At 33.7% G+C, this 14,514-nt stretch overlaps 1 protein-coding gene and 1 long non-coding RNA gene across 2 annotated transcripts in view; one reads left to right on the forward strand and one right to left on the reverse strand.

The window, feature by feature from the left end:
• Window positions 1-8,779, forward strand: part of LOC124304529 (uncharacterized) — a 25,860-nt gene extending 17,081 nt beyond the window's left edge. Inside the window, exon 4 of the long non-coding RNA XR_006908214.1 lies at window positions 8,520-8,779. This is a non-coding gene — a long non-coding RNA (uncharacterized LOC124304529). The remainder of the gene's footprint in view (window positions 1-8,519) is intronic.
• LOC124304528 (phospholipase ABHD3) overlaps window positions 8,733-14,514 on the reverse strand; it is a 23,673-nt gene continuing 17,891 nt past the window's right edge. Inside the window, exons 6-7 of the mRNA XM_046762899.1 lie at window positions 13,460-13,628; window positions 8,733-11,711 (exon numbers count right to left, since the gene is read on the reverse strand). Coding sequence (XP_046618855.1) covers window positions 11,530-11,711; window positions 13,460-13,628 — 351 coding nt within the window. The 3' untranslated portion in view covers window positions 8,733-11,529. The remainder of the gene's footprint in view (window positions 11,712-13,459; window positions 13,629-14,514) is intronic.

Below are 14,514 nucleotides of genomic sequence, written 5' to 3' on the forward strand. Positions count from 1 at the left end.
TGTTCATCATAGAAATATTCAGAGATCGCATGAAAAAAATTTCACGATTAATGGTATCTAAAGGGATACGAATGGATTTTTGTAAATACGATACAACAGATATTCGTCAACAATGACATAACTATACTATAATGTGCGATTTCTTGGATACATATTCAGAACAACTTTTGGAGAATTGGTCAGCGAGAAAAATAGACCCGAGAGGATTGGAATCGAATCAAAAACACCAGAGTTTAAGCATTTTGAACGTTCTAATTATAAAACCTTTTTCTCAAATTGTCAACGTCTTAACTTGTGTTATTCCAATTAGCTTAGAATCACTTCTGTTGCACAGTAGGGATGGTATTCTATTCATGTTCACTATAATTAGCCAATCAATAACATTGAGAGAGACTTTTGAACGGTTTTTCTTTTTTTTTTATCTTTGCTGAATTTTTTTTTCAGACTGATTTCCGTCTAATTTTCTTAACAAAGAAGATATTGCTGAGCTCGATTACGGAGAACTGCATTTCGAATAATTTTATTTCCGTGATTAAATTCGACAATTTCTAGTGACATTTGTCGTTTGATTGATTACTCGTTCATTTTCAATGAAATTACTAATTTGGCCGAATTGAACCGACGTACGGCATTTCCACTAGCTTGATAACATCTTGATAACGAATCGAGAGGACACGTCGATAAAACTCCAAGCTTTTTTGATTGACATGAAATTTTTATTATCAATCAAGTTTCGCGAAGCAAATGCGATCCTGCCTGTTCGGATTTACTGTATTAATAGATATGTTTCCAAACGTTATTTCAGATAACGTCGAAAAATGTTATACCTCAAAAATCTCTCCTATGCGACGATTTTCCTCAAATAAAAATTTGAAACAATTCCACAGTTTCTCTTGAAGCAATCAAATGGTCCCATTTACTAGCGATTGTAATCCATATTTGAAAGGCAGAAAAGTTTCCCTTTTCAAATGCTAGAATAAAATTATTTTTGAGCCATACGTTTTCAAGGTATTACAAAAAAAATACTTGCCTTTGTAACAATTTGAAAGAAGTAGAAGACGATGAAGCATTTAAACTTGACCGATGCTACAACAACTTTTAAGATACTTTTTTCATACCCTATCCACTGTCTACAAAGTCTAGGAACAATGTAGAAATAAACAATCTCATAGAACTCTAACCGTAAAAATGAGAAATTATTACACGTGGGTCAAATACGAGAATTATATATCTCAAATACGCAGTCTTGTAAATTTCAAACTGATTTTGCGATAACTTCAAAGGAATCAGGAAGAATGACTGTCACAAATTGAATTCAAACTAAAGGTACAGATGTGGTCTCAAATTGAATAAACAGTAATGAATAGTATGTGTCAAGATATTCTTGGACCAAACCCTTCTTATTAGGGATTTTCATGTAAAACCTTCGTGTGTAAAATAAAATCATGAAAGTTACTTATCGCGCAGCAAAAATGGCTTTTACCGTAAAATTTCAGAAATTACATTGGTACGGGGAAAAATTGCTAATTAAATATCGCAATTACCGATTCATCTTTACGTAGATTCACGTTTAAGCATTATAACAAACAAAAATTTGAAAATTACTCACGTGAGGTTTCATTCGGGTTTTCCCACCTCGAATTATTCTCGCTAAGGTCTTATTCTGAAATTTCATCACTTGTATTACAGTGAAACTGTGTTACAAGTCATAGAGCTTGATGTTTTTGGGATAGGGAGTACCTGTACATGCTTACGGCATTTTTTTGTCCGATATAACATAACCTTAAAATTCATTCGCAAGACAAAAATTTAAGACTCGATTACCATTATTTTTAATATGACAAAGTAATTTTCTAAACATGAAAGAATTTTTTTCAGTAAATCTTTCGAAATATTAGTTGCATATAGTCGCCATTTTATTGAAAATTCTCGCGCTATGAACATTTTATCACGCCAGATTCTCCGATCACTTTATCTTATGGACGATTTTTCATCATTCAACCACTAGGTGAGATTATAACAACGCAGTTTATCACACAGTTCTTTATTTTCTCGCTTAGCTTTTCGAAGGTTGCGAGGTTATGTCACACGTAAAATGGCAGTAAAAATATTACCCAACCCACAAATATTGAGCTCCATTATCGGTTCACTGCGGCACAAGTAGGAAAAATTTCAGAATAAGAGCTGTGCGGTAATAATTTCAGACAAAAAAAAAAAAAAAACAATCGGTAGCTAATTCGTGACACTATTTGATCGAGGTTTATATTCCATTGATAGTCCTATTAATTTCTGATATCAGGGTTTGGTAAATTCTTTTGATCGGTACTCGAAGTTTTAAGGGAAGTTTTGACGTGTTCCCTTTTCTCTCGAAGTCGTCACGAGCATCAATTCGATTCTTCGGTGACACTTCTGAAATCAACAACATTTTTCCGTCTTTAAAGGCAGCAAAATATTTCGCTTCACAAACCTTCATCGGTCCGCCGGTTTCGGTCTGGATCTGTTGGAAAATTTCTTTGTCGTGCGAAAAGCTGCGTTTTCGATTTGTAACACACTTCACACGTGACATCACTGAGCACACCGTTTAAAACCAAAATCACTTGAATTCAAAGAACCAAAACGAACATTAAATTTCACAAGTTATCCTCCAGATTTCTGTATAAATTGTGGTTCAAATAGAGTTTCATCGGTGCATGTATACAAACAGCCGACATCCTCGTTCACTTGGAATAACGAGAATCGATCGAACATCTAAGGATATCACTTCCATGACATCATCGAACATAACCTCGCAACCGTTTTTTCTCTTAATTTTCGTCAAGTGGCGGTCATCAGACGTACCAACTCCTGAAGACTGGACCAGACTCCAGAGCCCGAAACGTCCATCTCCAAGAGCTTCCATCTCTTGATCACCCCAAGCAACGAACCTATTCCACCCGGCCCCAAAGAGCGGCCGGCCAAGTAGAAGGAGGGACTTTTCCCCACCCCCATAACAACTCTTAATACACTATAGTTATAACCACTTGAGGTCATCTTAACTGCGACGAATTCAGAAGTTATTTCTTGGTTCACAATGTCGCTCAAACACATCGTTTCATTTTATATTCTTTATCTTTCCGTTCCAATCATCGATCTTGGATCAACGTTCGGTTGTACCCAAGAACGAACAGTGAAGACTTTCATCGTTGCTTTTCAATCGACGCAACATCGTCGAACGATCGATTTTAGATCAGAATTATGCACTATGACGTTCGGTTTTACTCAAGAACGAATCGAGACACTCGTCGTTGTTCTTCGATTAGCACAACATTGCTGTACGATCGATTATAAATCAGGATGATACACTACGATGTTTAGTCGTGGTGAAGAACCAACGAAGACTTTCATAGTTGCCTTTTAATTCGCACAATATTGCTGTCAACATTGCCACGAGTACTTCATCGATACTCGTTGAGTCGAGTTCATCAGTTTCCCTGTTTTCTTTAAATCTGGAAGACTCAGTTCCCTCGATGAACGATTGGTGGTTTGCTATTTGCGAACTTTTGCGAATTCCTCCCGGCTACTCGCTTCGGTATCACGATCGTTTCTCATCGATGAGCGATTCGCTGCTTCCGGAACCTTCGACTCCTCGTCGCGCTTCTTTTTCGACCAGTGTTGCCTTCGGAGTAACTATTTTTAGGATTTCATCGGAAAGGATTCGATTACAGCGACGCAAAGATTTTCAATCCCATCCGGCAACGAATTAAGAAGCTTACTAAAGAGTCTTCGAACTTTTCTCCATAACCTACATGAAGCTTTTTATTCAAGTTGGACCACTTGAATATTTTTAAAATTTTTGCCAGTTCTGCATTCGAGGCTTTTTTTCATTCATTCACATTTTTAGAATGTGGCTAAGCTCATTTATCAAATATAATCCCACCATCTGTTGGATAAACAAACACATTTTTCAGTCCACACGCGTTTCTTATTTTTTTGTAATTTCGAGAAGCTAAAAAAAAAAAAGGAAACTCGAATACTTGGATCTGGGCCCAAAACGTGTTTCATTTAATCAACGGGAGGTAGGCGCACCTACAAAAAACTCATCTATTATACTTCACGCGCGCCACATTTGTCTCGCATTTATTATTTCAATTTTATTTTTAAGATTCTTCTTTTCAAAGTTTGCCTTTGCTCGTCGTGTCTGCAAGTGTTAATTTAAATTTGCTAATCTGCTTTTCATAGATAGAAAATAAGAACCGTGGTGTGACTTTTGTCGCCTCTCACATTTTTAATTCGACCAAGTAGTTACTTATTTTCCAAATTAAAACATATTTTTTAAACACTTCAATTTACCGATTATATATTTGGCATCGATAAAGCTTTGTTTACTTAGTCCACGGTTCGTTTATATCCAAATAAATTTCCAATCGAAACGCACAAACGAATTTCCGAACAAACCACAGACTGCGATCAAAGATTGAAAATATTTTCTTTCAAGTCAGGTTCGACTTCTTCAAGACTTTATACTTCTAATTTGTTTATTTATATAGGTGATTCCACTTTGATCAGAAATTTTCTTCGTTACAAATCTTCACAATTAATCGAGTGTAACAATACGGTTTAAAATTACTGTGTCAACAGCTCTTTGTCACCCGTAATAATTACTTATTTGCACGCTGCATGAATTGACTACTAGATATTCTATAATACTAGACTTTCCGGTAACAGCTAGAAAACTAATTTTCATTTTCCACCTAGAACTATATTTTTCGACTGTGGTAAAAAATGAAAATAGTCGCTCGGAAAGTACATTTGTCTAGAAAAAAAGTCAACCAGATAGTTGTGTAAGAAATGTGCGTGCGTGGTATGAATAGAATCTAGTACATCGTTTGAAAATGAAGAAACGAAATTGTCTTGGAAAGAAAACCGGGGGATTTGAATAATATAGATTCGCGCGCGTTGAGTGTATTTCTAGTCGCGTTAAATTAGCGTAGCGAAATTGGGGAGAACTGAAGAAATATTCTCTTAAGAATATTTCACGGATGAAAAACAAAGAGCAGGTGGCTATTTCAGAGCCGAAAATCAATCAGCTGTTTTCAGGCAGCCATCTTTAATCCCCTCCTCAGACTCTCACTTAATAGAATTTATTACAATATTACGACATTCCACCGATAAATGATATCAATTATTACCCTTTAATTATACGTCGTAAATATGATAAGTATTTAAAGGTTTTTTGTCTGGAAACGGAGGGAAGTAAAGCTTTCTTGTTTTTTTTTTTTTAAGGAATAAGACGACTGTAAACGTCATAAAATTCCACAATTTATTTAATTATTGTTTTTTTTTTTTTATGGAAGAAAACAAAAACATCACCTCACCTAAGTATGTATTAATAGCTACAGAAATGCGTTGGGGATTTTCGATAAGTTAATTCAAACATTATTTATCAAGAAATAAGTGGTCGAAATTTTTTTGGTCGAAAATTGAACATTTTCATTTAAATGCTCGCCAATTACACCAAGACCAATATTTTTAAAATTCCCCTACGTGTTTCCGTAGCTATTAACATATAGATCAAGTGGTTTTAGAATTCAACATGACTCGCGAGAATGGCTCCAGTGTCGCCGTTTTTTAATATTTGTTGATAATTATTTTTTGTATCATATTTAAATATGGGCTTGATAATTTCCGTAAATATCTTATTACCTTTACGACCATTGATAAGAAAAAAAAACTTGTCTAAAAAGGGCTTTTCTTTTATTTTTACAGTCGTGTTACCCCTCAAAACAATATCTTGCACAAGTTCCTTTTACGTCCAGCTTTGCATCGATTCAACTCATTTACTTGACGTCGGCTGCATGCGATTAATTTTTTATCAATCATCGATTTTTTCGTTCAAGGTTCAAACAAATGGGTTTACTATTTTAAGCGGCAGTTCTTCCGGCAGTCTTCCGTGAATCCGTCAACTTGTTTTGATAAATTTTGGTACGATCATTCTAATGCCATGAATCATTATCCAGTAATTGAAAAACTCATTTTATACACCGAAAGAAATTTTTAGTTACGATCACCGCTCAGTCCTTGACTATTTTCATTTTTTGCGACAATCGAAAAATATAGCTCTAGGTACAAAATGTAAAATTAGTTTTCTAGCTGTTACCGGAAACTCTAGTATCCTTTATTATCCGATAATTTGATTACGCGAAAAAATAGTTATTGGAAATTTCCATCGGTTGGAAATATATATTTTCGATAAATCGTTATCCGAATATCCCTTGCTAGAGACTAATTTCAATTCGTCTGATTTATTGAATAATCATGGGTATTTTTGTTGGCAATCGAAATCCGTAGATACTATGATTAAGTTGTTAAACAAATTACGCAAAATAATTATCGATTATAAATCATAATAAATTGATCCTTTTTTAGACGACATATTAACGTTGTTCAAAATTTATTTTATACAATCTGCAGATATCTGTTTGCAAATGAAATTGACTTTTCGTACTACAATTTAGGTAGTTATTTTGAATACTTTTTTATTTTATCTATATACAATCTAAAAAAGTAGCGAGGTAATTGTTCACCTGGACTAATTCAAAATATGGTGAAAAGATTAAGGAATTTCATAAAAATATCCAAAACGTTCGAATACTCATTCTTGCAAGTATAAAAATTGTCAAAAAGCCGTATATAATTCAAAAATAAAAAAAAAAAAAAAAATGTGTTTCCGTAAGAATTTTTTGAATAATCGTAACTAGAATTTTACGAGGGATGAATAAAAAAAGATGTTGAAGCTGCTGTAATTGCTACTTGTGACACCGAAAAAAAATTCCATCGTGTCAAAAACGGCATGAGGTCAAGATCTGGCCGATTTGGCATGGAATGCTCCATGTATTGCTCGTAGAACCTGATCCGGTATTCAACCAACCTTAATAATAAGGCAATTACTCGTATCGATTTCCGATGAAATTCCAAGCCAAGTCACGATTCTGCGTTGGAAAAAATTAGTGAGATTTATTCACAGGGACCAAAATATATCGGAGGATTGTAGGAAGTGGATTTGGGATTTGAGGTTTTAACTTTACATACATATCGAGGTTCCGATTCTCCTTCAAATTAAATGACATTTTTTGAAGAGTCAGAAAATATTTTAATAATCGAATGTATTACAATGAATTGTTAATTAAAATAATATAGGAATGATAGTTACAGGCAATTGATCTTTGTGCATTTTGGAAAACATTTTACTTATAGAAGGAAGTTTTTCGACTGAAAAATCTATACTTTCAATTAATTTTGTTACGAGATAAACGTACATTGAGCATTTATGGAATTATTATATTCATGATGTACGGAGATTTCGAAAACCTGCAAAAAAATCGAAATATTTACTGGAAAAATAAACAGATGTCAAATCACTTCAATATCCCTGTAGATCTATTAGAATCGTTTTATTTCACTCTGCAATGGCTCTTTTCGGTGAGAATACTATTTTCTAAAAATTTACTAAAACAGATTACTCTTTCTTTTTTTATTCAGCAGTCAATTCGAAATTTCCATTTTATAATCGTAATCAATATCGGTGTCGTGTCATGAAATTCGATGTTCAATGATGCCAGTATGACGGAAAAAACACAGTTTTATTCAACTTTTTTAAAGTAGTCCTATAAATGAAGTGAACCATCGCAAATCGACATCGAACGAATTTTCCAGATTTTTAACAATTATACAACGATTTAAAATAAATTATCGATATCTAAGCTTTTTTTTACAGTTCCATTATACTTTATATTTTCTTGTTTCTCAGAGTTTTTCGTAGCTTGAGAATACAATAATTTTTCAAATATTGAATGTACAATGTATACAAATAAATCTCGTGTTAAGATTAATGAAAAGTATCGATTTTCTGGATACCAGCCTTCGCGATTTCAATTATCACACACTCAAAGACATGGTAATACAATTTCATATATATACTAGATTCGTGCGCAACTTGAAGAGAACCCTCCACTGGATTAAAGTAAGTCTGTATTTTTGGAAAATTGTGTGTTACTTGGGGCTCGTTTGTCACAAATTACATTTTTCAACAGGATAGGATTTATAGCTCAAATCTCCCGTCACAATTCAAGTTAGAAAAATCTATCGGCCATTCCATTACATCTCGATCAAGATTCTACGCCGATGTCTCAGATTGGCTTTATAATTTTTTGCATGAAAGTTCGTGACAAAAAACGCAGCCGTAATTTTTTTCACAATTTTACCCACCCAGCGTATCTGAGGTGTGATTTAAAAACTGCAAAAAAAACCCGCATTTTCTAAATTCTGAAAAAATTCAGATAAACTTTTATAAAACATAATTTTATGTTCGTTCTTATGTCAAAAGTACAACCCAATAAGAATACATACATTTTTTTTTCTATTTTTCTTATTTATCATAGTTACGAAATCTCCATCTTCTAATAGGTGTCAAAAATCTTTTTGTATTTTGTAAGAAATTTCTGAATTTTTTCAGATTTTAAATAGCGAGGTTTTTTTTCAAGTTTTTTTTTCTTATATACATCAAAAAGTTTTTCATTGTAGTATATGAAAATCCTCGCAAAAGTATCAATAAGCGTATTTAATGAATGAGGTTCGATTTCTTCATTTTCTGGATATCGGCGTTTGAAGAAACATCGAATTTTTCAAATTTGAGTTCTGTAGCTGATTTTGTTTATGGTAAAACGTTACTTCTCTATTCATCGTACCTGCAATCATTTTACACCTTGTGACGATTTTTTTTTCTTTTTTTTTTTTGCACCAACAAAGTAGGTAAAAAAGAAATCTGTAACATGTAGAAAATTAGGTTACGAACAAATTGTTAGTCATTTTTTTACCAAATAGCACGTAAAGTTGATGATTAGAAAGATTTTCTCCAATTTTGATCGATCGATCGATATTCAATTTGCATTTTCATGTGTATAAAGTTTTTAACAATCTAGCGTTGCTGGTGAAAATTCCTTTTCTTGCCTCGTCTTTATGGCACGAGAGCAAATTATTGTTTCCATGAAATTCAACTCCATGAACCTCAGACGGTGCATTGAAAATTTGCTTTTATCATTTTTGAATCAAAAATTTTTTTCACCGAACTGTACGTACGTTCGTCATTATCGCAACAAACATTCTAGAATGGAAAAAAAATTTGTGTTTTCTACTGCATAAACACCTGTTTCATAATTATGAAAGATGACGACTTCCTGATTTTTTAAATGGATTTAATCAATGAAATTGTTTTTATACTTTCGTATGCCTTCGATTTTTTTCTTGCTTGGAAATGTTGAAAAAATGCCTTTAAAAAATCTACCTAGCAATCACTTAAATGGCATCTTAATGATTCGTCTCGATTCGAAACTCGCTGTTACTTTACGAAAGCTCGTTATTGAATCACCAGAAAAAAACGTCACTCAGTGGCATTAGATTTGTCTGAATATTCATTCATTGATTGACGCAAGAAAAGGCATCGAATATGATTGTTATCTGCAGTACATACCGCGTTCAACAATTTCAAAAGGTCGTAAATAGGAAAAGTAATCGTTCTGCAAACCAGGAAAAATTTATCCGGGCATGTTTTTTACATTTCTGTCCCTAAGCGTAAAAATTCTGTATGGAAATTAACATGCGTTTTAAAACACTGTGTTTATTTGATAGCAATTCTACCTATATTAACAGAACATAACTAATATTGGAAGAAAATGAGATCGTAAGCACCGTCAGATTGAAGAAATTGTATAACCTTTTTGGTAATTGATCGAAATTTGTGCGATTGGACTTTTCAACTTGCGTTCAATTTCTTGTTTTCAAACAAGAGTTAATAAATGAATTTTGTTGACAGAGAAAAATTTTCAGTCTTGGTTACCAGTCCTTACATGTTTTCGTTTTTCATCGCAAATTTCTACACCGGGATAATCTCTTGAAAGTTGAAAATCAACTGCGCATGCGCTAAACAATTCAATCTCATTGGTCGGCAAAATCTTCCCGCAGCGATATTCTTGTTTGCGATGCAGGCGGGCCAACGTACAAAAAATGTGTACGTTTGAATTTTGAAAGAGCATAAGCATTAAATTCCGACCGTTCTTTGAAGAATCAACTTTAAGACCCAATAAAAAATGCTCCCCAAACCTTTCCGAGTCACCACCTCAATTATTTAAGATTCTAACCTCGAAAATTCGTATCAACTGCCTACATCGCCCCCGGAAACAGTTTGACAACGAGACTCGGGATGGCCAGCCTGCAGGGACAGCCGATAAAACTCGCGCATGCGCAGTTGATTTTCAAGCTTGAAGAGATTGTCCCGATATAACGCACACATCATCGTATCTTGGTGACAATTTAACGAAACCAAAATTTACGACGTATTTTGAGACATTTGATGGATAAAAAGTTAGAAAAAGATGAAAAATCGTTGCTCAAAATCTCAAACTATATTATTTACGCCAGTTATGGTAAACACAAATCGGACAACTTTCTTACTCCGTAATGTAAAAAGAAAAAAAAAAAAATTAATGTAGGGAAATTCGAATCATAAAAGCTAAAATGAATAGTTTGAGAGTAACTTTTGCAACTAGAAATTTAATGATGATTGATCTCTGAGTGCTTTCGATCTCATATCCCTTAAATTAGAAATGTCTTTTATCTTAGAATTCTAGTAACTTTTTATTCCGGTCAATTGATTCTTGTACTCGGAAACTCGCGTGAATTTTTCCATACCTTCGCACGTGCGATTTTGTCATTTTTTTTTATACCAAAATTCGCCTGGGCTAAATTACACGACAGTCACAAGTGTGAAGTTTCAATTACTTAAAGTTTTCGCCGCCGATTTACATACTCGGAACTCGAAATATACATTCAATTTAATCTCACATCTTACATCATTTTTATCACAATTGATCCTCGTTTATACAAGTTATAGACGCAAAGTTGCAACGTACTTAAAACTTGTATAAAAAAAAAAATTTCGCACCCGAGGAAAGCCGAATCGAATGATGAATTCGGTGCAAAAGAGGATACTGTAAATTTTTGGTGAACGTTCAAACGATCACACAAAACTTCACCTTCCAGAATTGAATGTTAAATTCAGTGAAAAAAAAAAAAAACCCTAGTTTCGAATTGATTTTTATAATTTACAAATTATGACTTTTTCAGCGCGCAGTTTCAAATTTTTTTTTTTGTTTCTCAAAAGTCGTCTCCAAGTAGGACAGAAATTGGTACAAAAATGCAACCATACGAAAACAGTCGAGGTGCGGAGTAAGCGAAAAAAAAAACATCGTCGAAATTTTTTAGGAATTATATTCATCGTATTATCCGATCAATCAACCGATTAATCACATACTTAATAATATTATTCTCAATTTTTTTTTTTTTATCAAATTTGTCTAGCCTATAATATTAATTAATTCTGATCATTCGTCCCTTGATTTATCCTTATCTATATACACCTATGTGTACGTATGTATTTATATGTATATATGTATAGTTTTTCTTTCCGCTGGAATTTGATTCCGCGAGCGTAATCCGTTAAATCGGGCGACAGTTCAAGTCTGTTGTGAATATGGCCGCGAAGTATTGGGAGAATAGTTTTCCTATGTATTGTTCCTGTTTCACAGGCCAAACGCCTTCAAGGAATGCTATATGACCGCCCCGTGACGTCACGACGATGGCAACGTTCTTCGATTTGTTCGCTTCTGCGATGGGAATGGCTGGAAAAAAAAAAATTTCAAATTGCTAAAAAAATCGTGTGTAAACCATCTTTTTATTATTTACGGATGATTCTCTTTGCAAGGGAAATGAGTTGGCCGAGAATCGAAATTATTTTCAAATATTTTGTATAATCCGATTAATAAAAAGTATCCATTTTTTTGGGTATCAATTACCTCTCGAATGATACGACATGTTTGTTACAGACCCCAAAAAAGTCTACAACTTGCTATGAAAAACGTTCTCAATCATATGTTCATGTTTTTCGATTCATGTTTCATTCGTTGTCTGTAGAAAATTTCATATTGAATGTTTTAATTGCAATAAAATCAATAGAAATATTCGATTCTAAACTAAAATGCGAATATATTATATACGTTAAAAAAAAGACAGATTCTTTTTATGTTTCAGGTACCGTTGAGCGTCTTTCTGATTTTCGAACAAATGCTTTGATCGTATATTCAATAAAAAAAAGATCAATGTTTTTCTTACCAAGCCGTAAATTTTATGATTTCGTACTTCCTGAAATAATCTAATCGCTTGATTTTATTCAAGTTATTGTTAGTAATGAGAACTCGATTCTGAACTAGGTTTTGCATATTTTGTATAAAAATTAAACGAGTGATAGGTCAACGTTATATTTTGAACACGTTCTGGAGTCTGAAGAAAAACTCTGTTGACATAGATACAAATTTTGAACAATTCCATCGAATGGTCAAATTCAGCTTTTACGGTATATTTAACAAAAATTTCTTCAACAGTAATTACGAAAAATCAACTTTGTTGCTCAGTTGAACGTAATGCAGCATTCCGCGTCAAATTAGCAGTCCGCGTTCCTCACTCTTTTCGATTTTTATCATTTTTCAGTATAATGTTCTTAACGACCCAAGATGGTGTAGAGATTTTTTTTCAAATTTTTTAGCCACCGGTGAAATTTAAAAAAAAATCGCAGAAACAATTCCGAAAACGCCATTTTTAAAAATCTCAACAAATTGATGCGATTTCTATGATTTAAAATGTGATTTTTGAGCACCACAGGATCATGGGATCTCAATATTTACCAAATTTTTCGCAAGTTTTTAGTTTTTAGACGTTGGAATAAGAGTATTTTTCCATCCTTCGATTTAAACAAACCACGGAATTATGAAAATAATAAGCTTCTGGAATTTATTACTACGTCATGGTGAAACTGAGAACTTGCAAAAAAAAAAAAAGATACTAAACATTGAGATCCCATTATCGTGCAGTGCTCAAAAATCACATTTCAAATCATAGAATTTTTTCAAATTTTGAAAGACGACGTTTTGGCACGCGGTGTTGCAACTTTTTCATAAATTTCACCAGTTGCTAAATAAAATCTGAAAAAAAAACGCCGTGACGCTTCTAGATCGGTAAGAACATACTAAAAACTGATGAAAATAAAAGGGAACGACGCGCTGCTTATTTCACGTGAAATACCCCAATGGAAATATTTCGAAACTCGTTGAAATTCACTCATCGCACAAGTTATATCTGAAACGGTATATAACGTTACATAATCGAGAAGTGTGCGCGAGGAATAAATAAACGATAGATTGAACGAATCAAACAGCCAATCAAACAATCAACCGAATCAATCGACGATTGTGAACTGGTACGTCTATGCAATGTAAAGATCAGATACATAACGTAGGATTACGAAGTGGAGTTTTCTAGAATGCATAGAGTGACGCAACCTGGAACAGAATTATTGAGCTGATTGATAAATTACCTTCAAGAGGCTGGAATGGATCATCGGCCGCACTCAGACAGAGTATGGGAACCTCTATGCAATGTAGTTTGTCATGGAGCGTCGCGTTCGCGTAATACTCCTCGACATTCTTGTAACCGAAATGTTTAATCGTGAAGTTCTGGTCGAAATCCCTGACGGTCTTGCAGCTCTGAATGAAAATAAGATTTTAAGAAGGAATTATTCTCACGGTCTCAACGCACTTTACGTATCGAAAGAACCAATTTTTAGTGCAATTGTTATTAGCAGCAACAATTCGGCGCGCGTCGTTATTTTACGAAAGGAGGGGGGGGTCGAAGTTTTTTCAAAATTGAAAAGTTCCGAAAGCGCCTGATTCCGAATTGCCTGTTTCGTGACGAAACTTGAAGCAGAGAGTTCAAACTTTTAACAAACAACAAAGTTTCGAATTATGGGAAACCCGATGGCTCAAAATTCCAAAATGGAAGATTTCGAAAATTCAAGTTACGATAGAATGAAATTCCAAATGTTAAAATATCAGAATGACCAGCATAAGGAATGTGGAAATATCGAAAATCCAAAACAAAGAAAGCTCAAAGTGGTGAAATTTCACCAGTCCAGAAATTCACAGAACTGAAAATCTTCGATGTTTCGGATTTTTAAATTTTCTCACTTTCGGAATTTTAAGCGTTGGGTTTCGAACCATTCGAAGCTTTGATGTTTCGACAAAGTTTGATTTCTTTATTCGTAAGTTTTGCCACCAAAAATTCAAAATTCGGGCCTTTTGGAACTGTTAAAATTCGCAATTTCATCTCCGCCTCTTAAGAAAGAATTAAAAACGTCACATGCGCAAACTTCCACCGATTTTGGCCTAGCTATTTAGCATAAGATCTTCCATCTAGCCGTAATTTGGATATGTTTTATTAGTGTACCCTAACATATGAATATCCTTTAATTTTCAAAGCTCCAAACTTGACCGTTTGTAAAAAATATGTTGATCAATCTTATCTTACGTTTTCTAATTGAACCTTTATATTCGGACGTTTGTGTTAATTTATTTTAAGTTGGATGCTTGGAAA

This window comes from Neodiprion virginianus, chromosome 5 (genome assembly GCF_021901495.1).
Source record: "Neodiprion virginianus isolate iyNeoVirg1 chromosome 5, iyNeoVirg1.1, whole genome shotgun sequence".
NCBI lineage: Eukaryota > Metazoa > Arthropoda > Insecta > Hymenoptera > Diprionidae > Neodiprion > Neodiprion virginianus.